Source organism: Fundulus heteroclitus, chromosome 6, assembly GCF_011125445.2.
Source record: "Fundulus heteroclitus isolate FHET01 chromosome 6, MU-UCD_Fhet_4.1, whole genome shotgun sequence".
NCBI lineage: Eukaryota > Metazoa > Chordata > Actinopteri > Cyprinodontiformes > Fundulidae > Fundulus > Fundulus heteroclitus.
In genome coordinates this window covers 29,782,314-29,806,030 of record NC_046366.1, presented here as the reverse complement: position 1 = coordinate 29,806,030, position 23,717 = coordinate 29,782,314, and the positions used below count along the sequence as shown (strand labels likewise).

Here is a 23,717-nt window from a genome sequence, read left to right as displayed (position 1 = left end):
CAGTGGCAAGAGCCTTCTGAAGGTATCATGACGACAATTCAGGGTTTTTGGAGACTTCATTTAGCAGCTTGCAGGTGCTTTGAATATCCTCACCACTGAACTAGTTTCCCCTAGAGTCAAATGGCTACACTGCAAAAACAGAACTAGAAATAAGTAAAATGTTCTTAAAATGAGTGTATTTGTCTTTCATTTGAGCAGGTAAATAAGACCATTTGCCAATGGAATAAGATTTTTGCACTTAAAATAGGAACAATTCATCTCCATCATCTTATTTTAAGTGCAGGATGTCTAATTATCTTATTTTAGGGGTCAAAATGCTCATTCCATTGGCAGATAATCCATTTTACCTATTCAAATCAAGGATAAATACATTAACATTAAGAACATTTTACTTATTTTTAGATCCATTTTTGCAGTGTAATTTCAAATAATTTTGAGACCTTGTTAAATCCCTAATCTCACTCATAAACTTCAACAATCCCTGTTTTGAAGTCCCCATTCAGCTCTTTTGACCTCACCAGGTTGTTCATGCTCACTTCAACAGTCAGGAGCGCACCAAACTAAAAAGTTTAAACCTCCTTCAAAACACTGCATAGTAATATCCTAAACATTTTCATCTGATGTGGTGCATCTGTCTGTGGTTTTAACCATTTAAGGTGGTAATAAATGTATGTGTGTGGAGGAGCCATTTATATGACTTATTAAGGACATTTTCCAGTATTTTTAATAACCTGCTGCCTACTTTAGATTTAGTGTATTCAAACCTGTGATGTTTGGTCCACCTAAAGCTGGCCAGAGGTAATTTCCCCCAGGTTTGGACCAAGCAACTGAGCCAAGACCGTCTCCAAATGTGGGTCTGCTTCCAAAGGAACTCTGGTGCAGTTCACTTCTGACCAACCCAACTACACAAAACACGCAACTGTAGTGCTCAAATCATACATGTTGCTTAGCTGCCAGCATGCTGTGGGACTCCTTCAACCTGCAGGATGCGTTCTCCCCGATGTCTCAAATGTCTCAAAACCTGCAGTGAATGAGCTGCTCTTGCCACTCCCAATGATTTAGCAGCTGTAGCAACAGTACAAAAATGCAGAGGTGCAAGGTGGTGCACGCAGGATTTCCATAAAAGCCCCCCCCCCCATTTCCTGGTCTGTGCAATGTCCCGTCCTAGTTATTTATGTCCAATATGGCACCAACAATTGTCACACACGTTGCTCTCTTCCAAATTATAGTTCACTTGCAAAAAGAACAATGTCAAACAAACTGCAGCACACACAAAAAATTAAAATAAAGCCTGGTAAAGTGGACCCAAACACTTTCTTGGTGTGAATGCACCCTTAGAAGTATGTTGTGTATAAAATTGTGTTAAAAGTTTACTGGTAGCCATTGGAGTTAAGGATGGTTTGGGTTTAGGCATAAATGTATTTACTAAAATTGATGGAAGTCAATGTGCGTAGGGATACACATTTTACTACTAATACACATGTCTTATTATATTTTACAAAAAGATTAAACATTTCTTTGTATAATTTCAAATTATGTTACAGGGGACATATCATTCAAAAGCCACTTTTTTGATTTAAGTGTGAAAAGGAAGGCATTAAAAAGCATGATATGGATATTTGCTGGTTTGACAAAGATTAAACATTTCAGGTTGGCAACCTTGTTGATGAGCTGGACTTTCTCTCCACCTGCAGGTGTCTGCTAAGGAAAATGTAAAATATGCTGGGAGTTCAAACTGCAGGACAGAGGACACTGTGCTCCTTTTAAGGCTGCATCTCAAAAGAGTACAATAAATAAAATCCTCCAATCAGACTTTATGTATTGGGCTTTCCCCTATAGGTTGCTGATTGCCTCTGTTGCTGTCAGGTTATCTTTTCTCTCATCTGGTTTTCTCTTCTGTCTAACCCACTAATGAGTTCTCACATGCTGTCCACAGGGTCCTAGATTGGGATTTTGGAGATATTTCCAGAACTCTTGGAAAAGTGACTTTAAACAGCGAAGGTTGAATTAGATTGGATAATTTCAACAACCACCTATTTGCATCTACAGAGATATGCTGACTGTGAAGGAAATCTAACCTAAGTCATGCATAGGCCTGGACGATATTGAAGAAAAAACCTTATCGACAGAATAGAAATCATATTGTTCGATATCAATAATTATCAACAAATTCAAAACATATATTTTAAGTGCAGCCCTGGACATTTTATGCTGTTGCTTAGGGACTTATTTTTAGATACAGAACACACAAACAATGAATTTAGACTCAACCCTTTATTCAACCAACTTTTTTTTACCAAAAGTAAGTTTTAAAAAAATTAAAAAGAACACACGCTCTCTGAACTCTTTGAAGGGGGTGGAGCTTAGTTCCTGGGTCTTTGTTGTGATTGGCTGGGAGGATGTAGTGACTGTAATATTAACCTATACGATTGGCTAGAATGAAAAAGGAAGGAAAACAGTTATTCTATTGAACTTTTTATTGACCCTTTTTTCTGTCATTGATATTGATATATATTGTTATTAAATTATCATCCAGATCTAGTCATGCATCAAGAAAGGAATAAAATTGAACAGTATATAATCTATTAAAAAGGATAAATTTGTACAAATTATTAATGGGATATTTCAAAGACGTTACAGAGGTCTGCACTAGCAAGCAAAAGATTTTTTTTTACGTGAATAGGTTATTTGATCATTTATGGGAACGATGTACCCCGTTTTTTTACTGCTTTAGGGTCATCATGTGTGTTGACTACCAATGAAACACAATCTGTTGAAAAAGCATCCAATTAAGCTCAGTATAATCTGATTATAATTATCTTTTTCAAACTCAGGAACAACTCTGTAACTGATAAATATATACAACGAAAATAGAAATATCCAGCTAGTTTCTGATTTTTACAGCAGGTATACTGTGGATTTCTAGTGACATAGATGGTCTACGTCTACCCTGAACTGGAAGTCCTTATAGATTATGTGTCGGAAAAACACACAGGCATTGATAGGCTGCCCTGATTTTCACATGACTGTGAATTATTCAAATTTCAGGACCTGGCATTGGTACCATGGGCATCATGAGCAGAATGATGTGTTACAGGCAGGAGCATCTAACAACAAAGTGTTAGTAAACGCCACCAAACAAGTGATGGCTTGTAGACGCATTAGACATCATCATATTACTTGATAAAACTTGCTAAAGGTCATATTGACACTGTGGGGCCATTTTAAGGGACGTACAGCTAACATTTGTCACAGTTTCCTGATGTTGAAAGTAATGGGTAAGTGAAGGCGAGCTATCCCGAACAAATCTCATAATTTTTACCTTTACGTCAGGTCTTTTAAAAACTTAGCAGAACTGCTCTGAGCCTGCTTTCAGTTCGTCTCGATTTGTGTCAGACTGATCAGGCCGTCTGTCAGACATGCAGATGATCGAGCCGTTTCCTCTGCCACGCAGCATGTTTCCCTTACTCATGCACGCAGAGGAAGAAACAGGGCTTTATTGAATGAACGCATGAATGCAGGATGTGTCTTCAGCGCTGAAACAGTTGGAGACGTGCGGATCCACCGGGTGTTAAATCTAAAAATACAGTCAAAATTAGAACCATAACACTGACATAATGTAGTAATCTGGGATGTACGGGTACTCCACAGTTTTAGAAAACAACTATCAACAGGTTGTTTTTTGAAGTTTGAACAGTTTTAAGGACATAGTAAATACGAGGATTCTTCCTTTTCTGCAGAGCAATGCAGCTTAATTATTGTGTTTTTTCCAATTGAACAGTTTTCTCCAAGTTCTAGAGAGAAGCAAATCAGCCTCCAAAGAATATATAATATGTTGTTGAATAAGTGCCTTTGCATTGATAATATATTTGCATTGAGCTTTGTCACATGGAGGACAGTGACGAGCAACGAGGCCTTCGTCCTGACCATTAAAACAGTGGACCAGACCTTTACTCTCGCAGGGGTCATGCTCTTGTGGTCTGCATTTGTGATTAACAGACCCAGAGGACCCAGAATTCAGCCAGACAAGACAGTTAGCTTTTAAAGACAGTTTATTAGATGATAAAACGCTGCAGGTTGCAGGTAAATCGTCAACAGGCATAAACCAGAGTCCGTAATCCGAGAGCCGGTCCAGAGTCAGAGCCAAGTGATCAGAAATCCAGGAATAGTCCAAATCAGACTCTGAGGGGGCACAGATACAGGACAGACAGGATAGGCATGCTCAGGAGGCAGAAACAGGTCAGGAAACAGGCTAGCAGGCAGACAGGATTCAGGACGCTGGATTAAACTCACCAGTGTCTTGTAACAATCTGGCACCAGTGACTGGTCTGAAGGCCGGTTATATAGTCAGTGGTGCTGGTGAAAACGAATGAGAAATGGGGCGGAGCTGTACAGGCGTGTCAGGTGGATAATCAGACCAGCACCAGTGCCAAGATCGTGACAGCATTTGTTTTGTGGATCTGTAAAAGGCCTACGACTGTGTCCCTCAGGGTATTTTGTGAGGGGTGCTGCATCCATTTTTGATGTTCTGCTCCTTTTATAGAGTAAAACACAAGAATGAGAAGAACACTAGCTGGTTAATTAGTTGGACTCAGGTAGCCAACCTGCATTCAGCTGCTTAACAAATACGTTGCCCATAGGTTCACAGGTGTAATTTAAAAATGTTTTAATTAACAATGACGGGGAGCCCTTATTTAGTTTCCCCTTGCTGTTTTTAACAAGACGAAATATTTCCACAAAGTAGATTTTAACCTTTTTTAAGGCCAGCTAGTAAAGGTTGAGCAGTAACAAGTGGGGGAGGGGTTGTGCTGGTTTACTACACGCAACGTGAGAGAGAAACGTCCTCTGGCATCCCACAAAATGCTTCATACAGCCAAGATACAAAGAAATGTTAGCCAAGGGTAACCAGCTGCATAACTTTATGTGTTAAAGGTTTTTTTAAGATAAAGAATAAAGCAAACCTCAAGATGTTTTAGGAAAAGTACATAAGGTTTCTGCGTTACCCATCGCATCAGAGCCCAGAGCAGCATCACTCTTCATCACTCATGTCAGCAGTCATCCTCTGAAGCTCAACTCATCACATCCACACCAGGACGGCCTTCTGTTTGGAGCCAAATTCCCGTCTCTGAGAGTGACTAGCCCTCTGTTATTCCCCTCTGTCATCAGCCCAGAACTCGGATTAATAATTCATTTAAAAGGTTTCGCTCGGGGACACACGCTTCCCATTTAACCGAATCACTTCGTTACTGCGCCCCGCGCCGCTGCCCGCTCATAAACGTATTACTCTGGATTAATATTAAATCAACATCAACACCAAAAAGTCACACTTGGACTGGACGGATAACGTAATTTCATTTTAATAAAGCGCTCCGACTCGGACACGACGGTGAAGTCACTGCTGGTGCCGCAGTGGAAAATGAATATTTCACATGAATGCGGTCAGTGTTTATTAACGTATTCTGAATTTATTTACCAGCTCGTAACGTCGGCAGGTGTTATTCAGGCCGTAAACACGAGTCCCCAAAGTGTGTTTGAATCCAACATGTTGCTGTCATGATTTATGGGGCTGCGGTGAGATTACCATGAGGGCACAGCAGCAATTATCCCATGAGCGAGTAATATCTCTGAGGCTATTTTAGATTTGTGCGGCCGGGAAAGATTGCTCACACCTGTAACTGTCAATGCTTGTATCCAAACTGTAAGCTCTCTCTGTGTTGATCCAACACCCTTTGTGTTTAAACCTCAAGAAAGATGACATTTTCTTTAAGGGTTTGGGACTGAGGATAGAAAACCGAGTAGTCTACGGCATTTGGTGAGAAAATAACAATGTTGAAGGCGAAATAAAACTGATTTGCGCTCCTCCTGAAGAAGGAATTCCATAAACTGCTTTATTATTCTCGTCTGTAATGCTGTAATTTTTGTGTTCATGAACACAATAAAACATTTAGTGAAGGTTTTCTGTTCAGTGAAACCGAATCGCAGTTTTGCATCAATATAGTTTTTAATGTCCAAGTTGGTTTCCTTGATAATGTTCTGCCAAAATAAATACATTGTAATAAAAAGTTCTACTAAATGTGCACTAATATGAATTGCCTGGAAATCATTTAATGGCTCTTGATCCTTGGAACCATTTAAATATGCAGGATTACGGTTGTTCTTTGGTGTCAGAGTTCACACAGAACAAGTCAACGGTCTTGGTGAGTTCTTCTGGGAGGAATTGGGTTCCTCCACAGGGGTTTTCAGATAAAGAAAAACATACCCGTCCATCCAGTCTGGGTATTTTGCATGTACCATTCTAATTTATTTATTAGTTTGTTTATTTCACATTCTTATTCATTTATTTATTTTCTGTATTAGTTTGTTTATTTCACATTCTTATTTATGTATTTATTTTTATGTATTAGTTTGTTTATTTCACTTTCTTATTTATTTACTTATTTTATGTATTAGTATATTTTTTTTACATTCCTATATATTTATTTTTATGTATTAGTTTGTTTATTTTTTTTAAAAATGATTGGAAAATAAAAGTACTTGTTTACGTGTTCAAGCCATTCTTTGTCAGGAAGAGTTAAGTTAATGAGAAGAAGCTACAGAAAGTGTAGAAAAAGTCAAAATGTTATCAAGTTTTGTTTTTATCTTTATTAGAAAACAAAAAAATTTTCGATGACTGAATTTAAGAAAATCATTTAATACATCAAAAATTGCAGTGCTGCAATTAAAAGTTTGTCTGGCGCACACACACACTGCACATATAGGTTATTAAAAGTGTTTTTTTTTTAGAATTAAAGTTTAAGTGTAATGAAAGATTTTTCTTTGTTAATTTATAAGTTAAAGTCATGTTTGTTTTTTCAGCTTGGGAGCCTCAAAGCTGCACCTTCTTGATTGTGGACGTTTCTCAGGATTTCTTATGTTTACATGTGGTCTGAACTGTATTTTTACATTGAGGCTTTTTTTTAAGCCTTGCATTAATTAATCATCATGATGTAGTGGGATGTTTTTTACGCAGAGACTTATTAAAATAAATGAGGTGAGTGACATTTACAGACTCATTAGCGAGAACTAATAAAACCTGGAGTGAATGTTTGGAAGGAAAACAGTTTAGAGGAAAGTCGTTCTTCCTGCTCTTAGACTCACACCTTGAAGAGGTTTGAAGCCCTTATTCTGAGAACTTATGAGTAGTTTTCAAAAGCAAATACACAGCGCTGTTTAACTTTCATGTCAGCCTAACAAAGTTCTTCATTATAACCTTAAGTATGAAATATTAACTGCTGATGGTGATGTTTGCTTCTTGTCTGGATTTTGCCAAAAACAGAGAGTCCTGTAACAACAAGCCACCACAACGTGTGTTTTTGGTTTAGTTGATTATTTGGGAAAAAGATTACCTAATTATTTTGCTCTTGAGTGGTGATCCATTTTCTTCCTTAATATGGCTAATAAATGAGTTTTAATTTGAAAAACGTGATTGTTTTTTGTTAATTAAATTGAAATATTAAAGTTGGTTGTTAATTTATTTTACAAAATCAAAGAGAGGATAAAACTTGGACCATAAATTGTGAGGTTTTATCTTATGTCATTCCTATAAAAATGTTGTTTTTGTCATTAGCACAACATAAAATGCATTTTTATGTGCTTTGGGTTTTTTATGAGGACAAACAAGATTTTATGTAACGTAATGGGAAAAAACTTGTTCTTTATGAGTTATTGTATTAAAGACATAAGTTTACCACAAGACTAAATAAGACTTACTAAAAACTGAGCAAATCTTCAAGATGTCATAAGGCGAGCTGCTGCTGGCAAGATTTAAATAATATATAAATATAAATAATGTATAAATATAAAGATTGCTGTGGTAATTGTTGGTTTACATTTGTCTGTGCTGTATCAATTTCACTTTTATTTCTTATTATTTTGCATGTTTGCAACATCTGTTTACTTCGTCAAGTTACAAAGTGGTTCAGTTTACTGACAAGATTTGTTACAATGTCACTGAATCTCCAGGTGTTTGGGTTTCTGTGTTCTTTGTTGTTCAGGTTTTTTTAGTATTTCTTTTATTGATTATGTCAATCTACATTGTTACCATGTTAGTTTATTCCCCGCGTGTTAATGTAATGTATAATGAAAAAACATTTCTCGACAAATTAAATATCCCTGGCCCATGTCCGTAAAATCCCCTGTGCACAAGTAATGATACGAGCCCCTGGTATTTTGTTTATGATACCAATTGTTGTCCTCATTGACTTGGGAACATGATGTTGTTGTTTTTTTGTTGTTGTAAGTCTTATAAAATAAAACAACAAATAAATAAATAAAATGGTAATAATTTTATGTTTTATGAAAGGATAATCAATAATATCTCAAAATGGCCAAAATATTCTCAGACGTTTGAGGCCTAAAAGCGTCTGCTAAAGTCAGTCGTTTTATTTTAATATTTTGCTTTACTATTCCTGCACTGTTAAGGTGTGTTCACACCCAATGAGAACTTTAAATGGAGCGAATGATGGAAATTATTAAACCATTGTTGAAAAAGAGCGATTTGGACAAGTTGCTACTGCAGAACTACAGGCCCATCTCAAACCTCCCCTTCATCAGTAAGATTATCGACAAAGCTGCGTTTCAACAGTTAATCACTCAATTTGATTGGAGCGTCTGGAAAACTGTGTCTACAGTAGATGCATAGAACAAATCAATACATGGATGTGCCATCATTTTCTTCAGCTGAATAAAAATGAAACTGAAGTAATAATTTTTGGTCAAAAGTAGAATCGATCAAGAGTTAACGCACAGCTTCAGTTACCACAGCTGGAAACCACAGATCAGAACCAAAATCTTTGTGTCATGATGGACGCAAACCTGAACCTCCACATAAAGAGAGTTACTACTGTAAATCGGCCTTCTATCACCTGAGGAACATTTCCAGGATTAAAGGACTAATGTCTCAGCAGGATCTGGAAAAACTAATCCATGCGTTTATATTTAGTAGAATTGATTACTGCAACGGTGTTTTCACAGGTCTGCCTAAAAAGTGGGTCAGACAGCTGCAGCTGATCCAGAACGCTGCTGCCCGCGTCCTCACTAAGACTAAGAAAGTAGAGCACATCACCCCAGTTCTGAAGTCCTTACACTGGCTCCCTGTATCTCAGAGAATAGACTTTAAAATACTTCTGTTAGTCTATAAATCCCTAAATGTCTTAGCACCTAAATACATCACAGACTTGTTATCAGTGTATCAACCCTCCAGACCACTAAGGTCTTCTGGCTCCAGCCTGCTCTGCAGAACCAGAACCAGAACCAGACACGGAGAAGCAGCATTTAGTTCCTATGCTCCACTGATCTGGAACAAACTTCCAGAAAACTGTAAAAGGGCTGAAACCCTGAGTTCTTTTAGATCAAGATTAAAAACACCTTTGTTTAGGATTGCCTTTGACTGTTTTAGTTAAACAGTTTTACTCAAACATTAGTTTAAGTTTGTAGTCCAACTGTTTTTAATATTTGCTTTTAGTTTCCTATGTTGATTGATTTTATTCTGTTTTTATTTTCCTATGTTTTAATCACGTAAAGCACTTTGCGTTGTCTTTGTACCGAAATGTGCTATAAAATAAACTTGCCTTGTCCTGATTTACATGTTATCCCCTATGTAAAGGCGTGATTAAGAGCGAATTAATGGTTGGCGATGCAAACGACGTGTTTTGAGCGATGTGAATGACACGAATTGGGCCAGTAGAGCGAACCAAATCTTCGTTCTTTTGTTGCCTTAACCATTCAGGGACCGGATCTGGTTGTGACAGGGTAAAAAAGCACAAAGCTTTTTTTCCATTCAAAATGGAAGATAAATTTCTATTGAGCACTGATTGATTTACTGACTGAAGACAGATGGACAGGCGCTCTGCAGCAGGGATAGAGCGCCTGTAGCGGGTGCCCTGGAGGATGATCCGTCCTCCGATGTGGGACAGCAGGTCCTAGCCAAACCTGCCAAACTGGGTGTGTCTCTGGAGGATCTGGTGGACCAAGGGACACCAACGCTGTTGTTTGGCTCCCAAGTTACTTACAGCACCATGACTCGCTCTGTAAACTCGAGGTCCGCCATGGTGAGCTGATCAGTGGATAGACTCTCCTCCTACTTGATGACGTGAAGCGAGCTGGGGGAAATTTCTCTGTGTTGTCAGTGCAAATTGTTTGTGAGAGCGCGACCAACGACAGGGTATCAACTCAAATAATTCACCTTATTCAAGTTCATGTGAACGCACCTTTAAAGTTGACATATCATACTTTTCAGTTCCTCCTTTTCACACTTAAATGATTCAGTTTTATAAAGTGGAACTGCAATGCTTCGGTCTGAATTCCTCGTCATTGTTGCCCCACTGCTCCCCTTTTTAACCCTGTTCTGAGGTCCGTCTGAGAGCAAATAATTTTGGTACTGTCTCTTTAAATGTAAAAGTACTTCACATCCCGCCCTCCTCCAGGTTGCACAGCGTTCCACTCCACCCTGTTCAGCCATTTTTGTAGTTTGATAGCAGAAATACGATAATGTAGTGAAGCAAAAACGTTTAATTCGTAAATTGATTAAAATATGTTAACAAAGGAAGATTTGCCGATCTAGCCTTACATGTTGAATTCAGTTCAATTCAATTTTATTTATATAGCGCCAATTCATGAAACATGTCATCTCGAGGCACTTTACAAAGTCAAAATCAATCATATTATACAGATTGGTCAAAAATTTTCTATATAAGGGAACCAGTTTGATTGCTTCAAAGTCCCGACAAGCAGCATTCACTCCTGGAGAACCGTAGAGCTACAGGGAGAGTCGTCTGCATTGTCCATGGCTTTGCAGCAATCCCTCATACTGAGCATATTCTCTGATTGGGAACAGAGAAAACTGACCGGATTGAAAAATATGACCCAAACAGAATATAAAGATATCTACTCAGCACCTGGAGAGACTACATTAATTTTTTCTGCATCCATAGAGACTCCCAAGTGCACAGCAATATGTATTTAAGTGCTTAAAAAGTGTATTTTGCACATGTCCCTTTTAAAAATAAAGTGATATTGGAGTGTTATCTTCCTATGGTGTCATTGAAATGAAATGCAGGTATGACGCTGATAATATTACCACCTCTGTTTTTTTTTTTTGTCATATATCTTTGTAGTTTGAAGGCTGCTCCAAGGCATTTTCACGTCTGGAGAACCTGAAGATCCACTTGAGGAGCCATACGGGAGAAAAACCATACATTTGCCAACACCCAGGCTGCCTAAAGGCCTTCAGCAACTCCAGCGACCGGGCCAAACACCAGCGCACCCACCTGGACACAGTCAGTGTACACATGCACTCACGTGACAAGACGCTCTGTTGCTTAACTAATTATAAAACATGCTCCATAGATATCTGACCCCTCATAAAAAGGAAACAATCATTTAAACATGTGCAAATGATCGAAAGCCGTAGTTTTTTCGACTCTTCAAAACGTCCTACGGGCTTTAAAGTGTATGTTTTCACACATAACTTTGTTTTATAGCTCCAAATATTTTATAAATTATTATCGAATCAGTTGTGAGTGCTTATCCAAGGACACGCACATAAAACCAGTTTAATTTAAAGAGCCTTTGCTCCTCTTACTCCCCTTTCTGCCTGATATACAGTCTCATTTCAGTGGAACGGTTGGATTGCAGACTTTCTGTGGATTTACTCCAAAAGCCCGCAGTTATTTTTGCTCCTGCTGACAAGCAATGAGGATTTAGCTGTAATCCTGCGAATCAGATCTCCTATTACACGGATGAGATGTCACACTCAGTTGTTATTACAACAGGAGCGGAGAGCTGGTCTCTCCCTCTTGTGGTTTCCCTCTGGTTAATGGCAATTTCTTAGTTGCGTCACAAATCAGGAATCAGACACTTCTGGCGCCATTTTGGAGGCCCAGCAAAGGACTGTCTGCATGTAAGTAATTACCGAATATAACATAACGACCTCTAAAAATGTATTTTTTTTTTCATTTAAGTTTGATAAAACAACATGAAAAGCGCTGCTGTAGTTTCAGGATGGGGGGATTTTTATTCCCTCTAATTTAAGGGCACACAGAAATGTAAAATAAACAAAAAACTGCGGCTCAGAAAGCCCGAAAAATTTGCTTCATTCTTTGACTTTCACAGAAGTATTAGAACTCGTCTTACTCAGGTTTCTGCTATATTTGGTACCAACAGAGCGTTTTATAACTATAATTATCCTCTGTTTTCCCGCATGTTCAAATGGAAAGAGCTCATATCATTTTCACTTAAGTTTTTTGTTAATTGTGTCTTTTTCCCCACCTGTTGTTTTGTATTTTGACGTCAAATAACAACATATGGTAATCTAAAATGAGAAAGTGGGTTGGAAATGATAAAAATTATAATAATGGCCCAGCAGTTGCATTTCTCGCCAGCTGAAAAGAGCAGAAATCTCCGATCAGATGCAAAAGATGTAAAGTTTTGTTTTTTTAATACATAGTCCAATTTTTTATTTCAGGACTACTCTATGGTGTGTGGTCACGGAGTCGAATGAAGCTAAACAACCACATGCAATCATTAGTTGTTTTATGCTATTGGTGTTTTTTTTGGGGATATATTCTTTGGTCATTGTATGTTTGTAATCAAAATAAACATATGCTGCATTTGGGGTTTAACTGGTCAAATAATATTGATTAAATCTATATACATATTAGCAAACACAAGCAATTCCTTGTACGAATCATTTCGCTGTAATGCAAATAAAATAATAACATATGCCTGCGATTACAGTGGGTTAAGTCATGGGAAGGATCACATCGATAATGATTAAAACATACGACTAAAATGCAAGAGTTGGTCAACTTAAAAAATTATCCGGATCTGTTTGAAAAAGCATATTTGACTGTAAACGCAAATTTACCTTGTATGCCACTTTTTGGCAGAAAATGTAGAGTTAGAGTTAAGTCAAGGGAAGGCCCCACGGCAAAACTGGCACCTTCATGCTTGACATAAACAAGCAAATTCCCACACTGACAAGATGCGTGCCCTCAGGGGAAATTTTATGTTCAAACGAAACAAAGATTGAGCCTGACAAACCTAACAGAGCTGCACGGTGGAGGTAGCACAGTGATGAGCATCTGTTTGGCCACCAATGGCGATGATGCACTGGACAAAGTGGGTCGAGTAAAGAAAATGAAGCAGCACGTCCAAATTCTTCAACCGTACCTTAAATCAACAGCTAGACGGTTTAAATTCGGGCATAATTGGGTGTTCCAACAGGATAATTATCCCAAACACAGATCAAAGCTGCTTCTGGCATGGATCAGGCAGCCTAGCCTTAATTTCAGGGAATGGCAAAGACCTCCGCCCTGTGAAACGTTGGCGGACTGTGTTTAAAACTTGGGTCTGTGACAGCAAATCAACAAATGGTAATGAGTTTTATTATTTCTGCTAAGAAGACGGGTCAAACTACCCCAGAAGTCTACTAAAAGCCCTTAGTTTCCCTGCCAGGGGCTAAGGAGCATTTAACCAAATATTGGTGGTGGAGTATTCATATATTTTCGTCGGTCTGAATAACCTTGACCCTGCATGGATCAGAAGAAATCCACAATAAGTTCAAACATCTGCTTGTCGTATAATTATTCCCCATGAAAAAAGCAAAATAAGATAAATAAATATACTTTGAGATGATGGAGATGAGCTATATCTCTTTTAAGTGCAAAAACTTATTCCAATGGCAGATCATTTAAACTTGCCTGCTCAATCAGGGACAAATGCACTTATTTCAACAAAGTGTTACTTCTTTTTAATTCCCTGTTTGCAGTGCAGCATTTTGAGTGATGCCCTGCTGCTGCTGTGAGACTTTGTCCAACTGGCTAAATATTATATTACTGTGTAAAATGCAACTTCAAAACACTTGGAATATATTAGCCAACAATTACTGCACTCCTAATGGTTCTTTGCTATATGAATAATGCACACATTGTATAAGTATATTTGTGAGTAATTTAAACTGGGCAATTGTGAAATGAAAGATAATTTATATGCAGAAGAATTTTAATTGTGGAAAGTATTTAGATACTTTAAACCGAGAGGCATAATATGGGAAATATGAAGGTTTTATTTTATTTTATTATTCTTATTACATTGTTTTTCTGCTGGCATTTGTCATTTATATGCTTGGAAAAAAAGATTTCATATATTCAGTCATTCATTCCCGCACTGATGTTGTTGTAATATATTGTGCAGCATTTTTCTGAGTAAATGCTGACTTTTAAATTAAAACAGAATAAGAAATGTGAAATATTTGAGTGATTTCTCCAGTAAAAAAAACAAAAACTTTAGAGCCTGTTTTGTGTCTGTTCCAGTGTTTGTTTTACACTCTTATAGATTTTTGCTTTATTTCACTTCTATTATACACATAAATGAAGGTCTAAAATCATCTTTTCTGCTAGGAATAAATTGCTTGTTGCTCATTTTCACATTAAATATGTTTGTTTCTGAATTTCTCTCTTGTTTTCCTCCCTTTAAGCTTTCAGATGAGAGGTAAATATTCTCCGGTCAGGAGTGAATAATACTCATGTTTCCTTTCTCTGTGGAATCTCCACAAAATTCTCAAATTTGTCCTAAACTTTTACATGAAATGTGAGGATGGGGCTCAGTTGGTTAATGCATAAATATATTTGGCATTATAATGAGATGCCATATTTTAAATGCTGCGCAGCTCATAGGTTTTGGTGCAACTATAGGCACGATTAAACATATAAAAGCAAAATAAAGAAGCATGTAAAGCTATCATGTAAGGCAAACGTTCCTGCTGTAGTTTTCTGAGTTTTCCTCTTTGTGTCTTTATTGACAGAAGCCGTACGCCTGTCAGATCCCCGGATGTACCAAGCGTTACACAGATCCCAGCTCGTTAAGGAAGCACGTCAAAGCTCATTCTGCCAAGGGCCTGCAGGAGAGGGAGGTCAAGGTACCCACAGCTACCCTCACATTACCTCGCTGATCATCCACATGAGAAATACACATCTTTACCAAAACCTCTGTAAAGAGTAAAGGTGGCGCCAGGTATTTAAATGTTAAGAGGCATGTTTAAAGCACAAAGATCATGGCGGTAGTCGTGTAGATTCAAGTGGAAACTTGTCTTTAAGAAAATAGCATAAACACCTAAATCTTTTGAATGCTGAATACATTTTTTGTAGTACACACAAATCAAATCTGACCTTTTAGCACATTCAACCTCTTTCACCAAGGGATTTTTAAAATTGTCTTTACGGGGACTTTAGATCACCTCTAATCTCAGAGATGATACCCTGACTGCATTAGGATATTATTTTAAGATACTATAAATCTGAGGGTGAAATAACCCTGCCTCTTAACTCCTAATGGTGCGTTCACACTAGATGCCAATGACGCGAGTGATTGTAGAGGCACGATGCGAAGGACGCGAATTTCCCTGCAGTTCAAAAATCTGAACTTTTCTGTCAAACAGCGTTGCGTCAACCAATCAGGGACTGGATGTTGTTGTGACGTAGGGGTAAAGGAGCACAGCGGATGCTCCAGAAATGGGAGCATCTATGGAGGATCTGGTGGACCAAGGAACGCCTGCACCGTTTTTTTTTCAGCTTTCCACATTAAATACAGCACCGTGACTCGCTGGGTAAAATCCCAGTCCGCCCTGTTGAGTTGAACGGACCACAGGCAAGCAGATAGAAGCTCCTCCTATTTGGTGACGCGAGTGGATCGTTGTCCCCGTTCGCCATGTGAATTGCTGGGAAATGTCAAGCAAGTGAAAGAAGTGAAAAATTAGCTAGAATCGTGTGCGGTGTGAACGCACCATTAGAATACTACATGTTAAACCTGCCGGTGAGGCATCAATAGTGGGTTTCCCCCCAAGGCTGCGTTCTTTCTCCGCCTCTACTCTCCCCGTACATCAGCAGCTGCACATCTGGTCACCAGTTTGTGGAGAACACCGCCCTCATCGGCCTCAGTAAGCCTACATGAGTGAAATGGACCGTCCAGTGTCCTGGTCCAGCAGCAACCACCTGAAAATGCTCTAAAGACACTGGAGATGAGATGATGTTGGACTTCAGCAGTCATCCGCTTCCCCCAGTCATCTTCTTTGGTTCTCCGGGTAAAATCTGGAAAGCCCAACAGCTTTCTGGGCACCACCACCACCCAGGAGCTCAAGATGGAGCAAAACATCACCAATAAGTCTCAGCAGAGGATTTACTTCCTACGGCAGCGGCGAAGATGATGGTGAACCTCAACTCTGCCATCGTTGAGTCCATTCTCACATCATCTGTCACAGTCTGGTCTGCTGCAAAGCCAAGCTGCAGCGGATCATCCACTCAGCAGAGAAGGTGATTGGCTGCAACCTCTCATCTCTCTAGGAAGTGTCCAGGACCCAGAGATGTGCAGCCAGGATTGCAGCTGAGCCCTCTCTCTCCCTGGACACAGACTGTTTCAGTCGTTGCCCTCTGGACCAGAACAAAACCAGGACAGTTTTTTTTTATTTTGTTTTATTTTCCTATATTTTAATCATGTAAAGCACTTTGCATTGTCTTTGTACTGAAATGTGCTACACAAATAAATGTGCCTTGCCTTGCCTCCCCGCTGCAGGCAGTCTGCTGAACCGTGGCCCAACTAGCAGAAATTTCCTCATCCTGTAATATTTTAATGGTTTCTGGCAATAAGGTATTTCTGATTCTGATTGTGATGTATTTGCAACATTGATATATTCTCCTTTATTATTCATTTTGCCAGATGAGTGTTTTGTTGATGTACCCAGGCTTTAACTTCCTGTCTGATTTATCGAGAAGGAGCCTCATTATTTCTTCATAATGGTCTTTTCTTTATGATGTCATCTATTTTGCAACAGCCCCTCAACAAGATTTTGCCACCCACGTAATTCACAGCATGGAGGGAGTTCTCCGGCTTGCAAGCTTCCCCCATTTTTCCCTTTAAATCATCGTCTTGGCCAAACACTTGAAGTTTTGTTTCATCATACTACAATATATGCTTCAAAAAATTTAAGTATTTTGTCCCTGTGTGCATTTGCTAATTTTAATCTGACTTTTTAATCTTGCTGTTGGAGTAATGGCTTCTTCCTCGCTGAGCGGCCTTTCAGTCTGTCCAGGACTTTAATGTTTTAATGTTCATAATGGTACTCTCTTATCAGCCCCCATCTAGCTGGACATCCCAAATATTTTTATATATGTGAATAATTGTTTAACACGTTAAGGAGTCAATAAGAAATTTACATTATACCCAAGGATGAACCAGACTGGTGTAGTTTTCTTGCTCATATCTTGTCTGATTTAAGTTTTCGCACAGTCGGAATACCCAAAAGTATTTCCATCAAATGCCAGAAAAATAATGATTTTTTTCTATTATTGTTTTCTTACAATCCACAACGTTTAATGCAGTAAGTTAATTTTTCCTCTAACCATTTGGAAAAGCCAAAAACTGTGATGCCATGGCTTTGTAAGCCTCTGGTAGCCATTTAACAACATTTAAGTTAAAAGCAGAAACACCTGGGGACGTATTTTAAGGCAAAAGTTTAGTCTGATATGATGTCAGAGGAAGAACAGAAAGGTTTATTTTATGCACTTCTTGTAAACATCTCATTTTAACAGTATATGGTTGCATAATACAATTCAAGGTTAACTTTCTGGATAGATGTGCATGACGGCTAAGGAAGTTAAGCTGTTGTCCCTTGAAAACCTTTAATGGACGATGTTGCTAAACTCAATTCTCACACCAGTTAATCCCCTGATGATAAAATATTTCAGAATAATCCTTTTTGTTTATTCTAATGAATTTTTTTTTTCCTCTGAGTTTTTATTGGAATGCTTTGCCAAGAAATAACAAATAATAGTTACCTTGTAAAGGTTTAATATCAGCATTCACTGAAACATTGCGTTAATGTTCAAATTGGCTGCTGGTTTCTGTAGAGCTGCGTTCAATTTCTGGAATAAATCCTTACTGTTGTGTTGATTTTTTTCCTTTAGCTCTTTTGGGTTTGGTCGGTTTTTTGAAAAGGTGCTTTTGGTGGTGGAAAATGCAAAGGTCTGGACCAATGCAGTGTTGCACCGTTTAGAACCAGACTTGACACACTGAAAATTTAGTTTTAATATGTGTCACTGTATTTTTTTTAAATCAAATTAACATGATGAGGTTTACTCATGTTCTTTTCTCATAGGTGCTCTACTAGCTTTGGTTTAAAGAGCAGGTGAATCACCTGTTAAGGTGATCTGTGTTTTTTTCTGTTCTGTATGAGTTTTTAGATACTGTATCTCCTAACAGGTCTCTCTCGTACATGAGAACCTGTGTCTCAATGAGACTACCTGTATAAATAAAGGTTTATTAATAATTATGATAGCCTACAACAGCCATAATGCTAATTTTGTTTGTCCATCCATTCGTCCTTACAGTGTGCTGCCTTCAACCGTCAGGCCGGTCCTGACAAGCTGCTCATTCCTTCATAATTGTGCGCAGTCTCCTTCACTTTTCCTAAGAAACAGTCAAACAACGTTTGAAGCATATTTTGAGCAGAGAGAATATTAATTCAATCAACTTTTTAAGATTGAAATGTGTATAAATATGACATGTATTTATTTTTTTAAAATCTTGGAACATCAACAACACTTGGCTGCATAAACATTCAGTGAAAAAAAAAAACTTTTATGTACAAATAAGAATGATTGAGTTATATATTGCGGCCTGGGACTTGACCACAAACAGAAGGAAGCTGTCATGATGGGGTTTAAGGAGGACCCAGGCGCAGAGCGCGGTAATGGCAAACACTTAATAATAAATGAAGACTTACAAACGCAAGGGAATCCAGGAGGAAGCACAGAAACTGGACTCGGCATGAAGAAATTGCAAAACAGAGAGAAAGAGATTTGGCAGAGAACGGAGGCAGAGCAACAAAGCGTCGAAGCTACAGGGAGCAGAAAATCAAACGGATAAACCCAGCAGGGGACAAAGAGAAGCAGGGAGGAAATATACTGAGAAATGACAAAAGAAGAGCTAATCAGGTGGAAATGAGGAACAGCTGAAACCAATGAGAGCAGAGGTGAGGAGTGTAATGAGCAGAAACTGAAGAAGGAAATTAGAACTAAATCCACCAACTAATCCACAAAGGTGTGATCTAAAATGGGAGCGTCTAGAAAACGAAACCAGGAGAAAAACAGAAACCCAAGCAACTAAAGATAATTAGCATAAGGGAATAAAAGCACGACAGGAAACTTAACTGCAAAGAAACAGAAAAGAAACTCAAGGTTCAAACACCTGGAGATTGTGACAGAAGCAGGAAACTGGATGCTTTATTTTCTGACTATTAGCTGATAAATTTCAACATTTGGCTTGTAGGCAAGTGGAAAGCCACTTTAAATCTCAAGAGGTTAAAAAAGATCATCTCCTTTCCCCAAGATTATTTTTCTTCAAGGGGAAAAAACTATTTAGAAGTTAACAGGCTATAAAGTAGGTCTGATTTCCTCCTGTGCCAAGGAGATGGAGATCAACAACACGGGGGGAAAAAGTGATCACGCTTATTATTCAGTAGGATGAAATACAACAGAAGTATTACACAAACTCACTGGAAGTCCAGAATAGTGGAGCTATTGTTCTGTGTTATCTGGGCCTTATTTGTTTTCTATGGGCCATGAGTGACAGTGCATTTGGTGCGTTTTCAGATGCATCATTGGTTTAAACAGAACAACATGTGCTTCATGTGTTATGACAAAGCCAACACACCCTGCGCTGCAGTAAACCCTCTGGGGCTAAATAAAACTTTGAAACACACACTTCATAAACATTCATTTTAAAAACTACCCTACGGTTAGAATATTCTTAAACCTTTTGTGGCCGGGGCTATTGATGCTTGCATCTTCATAAACATTGATTTGGGCAAATTTTCTCCGCTGATTATACATACTTAGCTCTTTGGCAGCCGCTGAGAGCTTCCTCTGTCAGTTAAATGTTTTAGAAAGTCCCCGGGGATGTTCTGTTAACAGAGGATAATAAAGTAAATTGTCCCGCTTTTCTTTTACCTAAACATCTTGGAATAACTTGCCCGACACGATTTCGGGGTTTTGTTCCTCGTGAGGCTGAAGCACAACATGAAATAAGAACCAGGCCTCATATACGTGGAAAAATGAACGGTAGAACACAGAAATAAATGTGCTTTCTATTGATCTACTGTATGTAATCAAAGTCAGTCCTTTTAAATTGGAGCTGCATGGGAACAGCATGACCTAAACACAAAATAAGAAAGAAAACTAAGCTGTAGGGTTTACATACACTGACCTGTAAAAGTATTCATACCCCATAAACTCTCACACGTTTTGTCAAGTTTCAACCACAAGCATTTCATTTGTGTTTCAGTAGTGTTTTATGTGATGGACTAACACTAATTTAGTTTATAATTGTGAAAATGATACCTGGTTCTGAAACTTTTTTTTTCTCAAATGAAAATCTGAAAAGTGTGGTGTGCATTGGCATCCAGCCTCCTTTACACTGATACTCCAAAACAAAGTCCAGTGCAAACAATCATACCCAGAAATGAACCATATGGACATTTAGGCCGGCTGTGTATAGTTTAATTTCAGTATAAATCCAGCTGCTCTGTGCCTCAGAGGTTTGTTACAGAATATTATCAATGAAAAGCCACCAAGGCAAAGGTTGCAGAGATGTTCAAAGCAGTCAGATTGTAAAACTAAACCCCAAGCTTTGAACTTCTGACAGAGCTCAACCATCATCTGAAAAATAAAACTACTATGGCAAAGTTTCCAAACCTACCAAGACATGACCGTCTACCTAAATGACAGCGCATTAATCAGAGGAGCGGCCTGGAGGCACATGGTACCTTTGGGGGGGATGCAGAGAGCTGCAGCTCAGGTGGGAGAGTCTGTTGACAAGAAAACTATTAGTCATGCCCTCCAAATATCTGGCCATAATAGAAACGGTCAGAAATAAACCGTTGGTGAAACCATTAGGAGTCACGTTTGCTGTTTGCCACAATCCATGTAAGGGATAAAGCAAACACATCAAAAAAGGTTCTTTGATCATGATGAGACCAAAACTGAACTTTTTGATTGAAAGAAAACATACACTGCATATCAACCGGATAACACCTTCTTTCCAGTGAAGCAAGGTGGTGGTAGCATGATGCTTTGTCTTTGTTCAGCAGCGACAGGAAAGGTGGTCAGAGTTGACTGATTGGAAGACCGATGGTTTGAAATACAGGGCCATCCTGAGAGAAAGTGTTAAAAGCACCCAGAAAACTGGGAGATAGATACCCTTAACGTACAGAGTTCCGGTTCAAATAATTTTATATAGCAAAGTCAAAAACCAAATTGCTGTACAGAGGTACAAAAAAACAACAACAAAGTACAATGGGACAAAATAAAACTATATTGGAATGATTTAAATCAGGAGTTTTCAAAATCCGCTCCTCGATGGTCAGCTTCCTGTAACGTTTAGATCCATCCCTGTTCCAATGCAACTGATGATGGCTAAACTTCTTAGCATGTCATCAGTTTCTACAGTGTCCTGTTAGTATCTATTTATTTGATTCAGGTTTCTTGAAGCAGATACACATCTACAAGTTGCACAAAACTGGCACTGAAGGACTGGACTTTAGCATGCCGAATTTAAACAATAGAGTATTCATGTGTTAGAAAGGCCGAGTCAATGTCCAAACCTAAATCCAACAGAAAATCTGTGGCAGGATTTAAAGATAAATGTCTACAAACACTTTTCATCCAATTTGAGAGCTCTCGAGCTGTTTTGAAAATATACATTTTAGTCTCTACATGTGTAAGTCTAATAGAGACAAACTCAAAAGGCTTCCTGCCGTCACAGCATCAAAATGTGTTTCTGCAGAGCTTTGACTCAGGGGGAGGGCGGAATATAAATACACATCACATTTCTTCAGATTTTTATTTTCCTTTTTTCTGCATTCATAAAAAAATTGAAACCATCTATAATATTGCTTTCATTTCCTAATTATTAACAATGATGTTTATCACATAAAATTCCAATAAAATACACTGATATTTGTGGTCATAACGTGACAGCGTAGGGAAAAGCATACTTTGGCAAGGCACTGCAATTATTCTCATTCCTTCACATGCAACATAAAAGCACCACTCCACATTTAAGGACGAACATCTGTATTTTGTCTTGCTTGCAGGCTCATGTGCATGCCGTGTTGGACTCGGACATTTTGAGTGATTGTCTGGCGAGGCAGCATCTCCACAGCTCGGCTTGTTCCCACCAGGAAAACAGCTCGCCTCTACCAGCCTTAGATGACTTCACAGGTATTAAACAGTAGCAAATGTCTGCGTTTACGCTCCAACAAAGAGATGTTGTAACCACCCAAACACCTGGGCTGTTTAAGCTGTCTCTTTCATTTTCTCCCATGGCCTCATTTGCTCCTTTTCCGCTCCCTCCTGTCTCATTCCTTCTACGATAGCTCATTGCGCCGGTGTTTACCTTGTCCAATTACTGGGCACTGAATGCGGGCGAGCTGGCCCCCCTCGCTCCGCCCGCTCTTTCAGCTTCTTCAACACCAGAATTTGGGCCAAGCTCTATTTTTTCCCTCCTTCAATGGCTGAACATGGATCAAGAAGCTGTCAGGGATACTGAGGCTGAGTTGGCAAAGGAAAGGAGAGTGTGTCCAGGAGAGCTGTCCATGTCTATTACTTCAGACTACTTGCAGTTTCACTGCGAGGACTTTGAGGGAAAAGCCTCAAACAGCTCGCTGCAAGCTATGTTTGTTCAGTGAAACAAGCGTGTCAGTGTTTTAATTCTCAAACTACCCCATGAGGACTCCCTCCTTATCAAAAAATTGACAAACTTTTGTCACAAAACCATTTTTCTGAATAAATTGCTTGTCTTTTTGCTGGCTTCATGGGGACAGACGTCATTATCATAAACTTTGCAAGAACTCGAAGTGTTGAAGAGCCAGCTTATGTTTAAGCTTTACATAAACATGAAAAAATATGTTTTTGTATTACCAGTTGGCTGAAGGAGGCTGCACAGGTGAGTCTGAAGCCTGAGGCCTGCTTCTTTCTTTAAAATCGTTAACCATTCCCATTCAATTACAGCAGGAAATCAAAGCACATTAAAATTAAATCTTGGTGTTGCTATATAAAGTCATACGCTAATTAGCACATTCGTTATTGCATTGAGTAATGTTTGCTTTGTATGTTTTATTTCTGATTGCTTCTTTATTATATCTGCTGACATCAACTGTTTTGCAATAGAAAGAGCTAAGCCCAAAATGATTCACATTACCTTTTAGATTTAGGTGTAAAGTAATTTTCATTGTACCAAAACATTTTGTTTCTGAGAGGAAGTGAGACAAGCTTCTTTAAAATATAATAAAACAATGAAAAAGGTGCTTTAATTTACATTTTATTACAAATATTTACTAATGCCCTTCTCAGTAATACATGAAAAAAATCTTTATTTGCCTACTTTGCCATTGATATTTGGAGCTCCAAGTTGAAAGTCCTCCTTGCCATCACCCTAATATTGAACTCTCTCTGGAGAATCTCAGTTTTAGGCAGAGCTCTGGCTAGGCCTCTCCAAAATTTTCCAGCCAGAAGAAATTTTGGTTGACATTAAAAGATTACTGTAAAAACCAGAGCTTTTCTTTATAATTGTGGTCACAAAGGTTGAGGTGACTTCTATAATGTATTTACATGTCTGAAATCCAAAAA

General features: G+C 38.5%; 1 protein-coding gene across 1 annotated transcript in view; it reads left to right on the top strand.

Moving 5' to 3' along the window:
- The window catches only part of LOC105917155 (zinc finger protein GLIS1), a 67,469-nt gene that overhangs the window by 27,377 nt on the left and 16,375 nt on the right, over positions 1-23,717 (top strand). Inside the window, exons 3-5 of the mRNA XM_012851872.3 lie at positions 11,154-11,315; positions 14,843-14,956; positions 22,184-22,310. Of these exons, the coding sequence (XP_012707326.2) occupies positions 11,154-11,315; positions 14,843-14,956; positions 22,184-22,310 (403 nt within the window). The remainder of the gene's footprint in view (positions 1-11,153; positions 11,316-14,842; positions 14,957-22,183; positions 22,311-23,717) is intronic.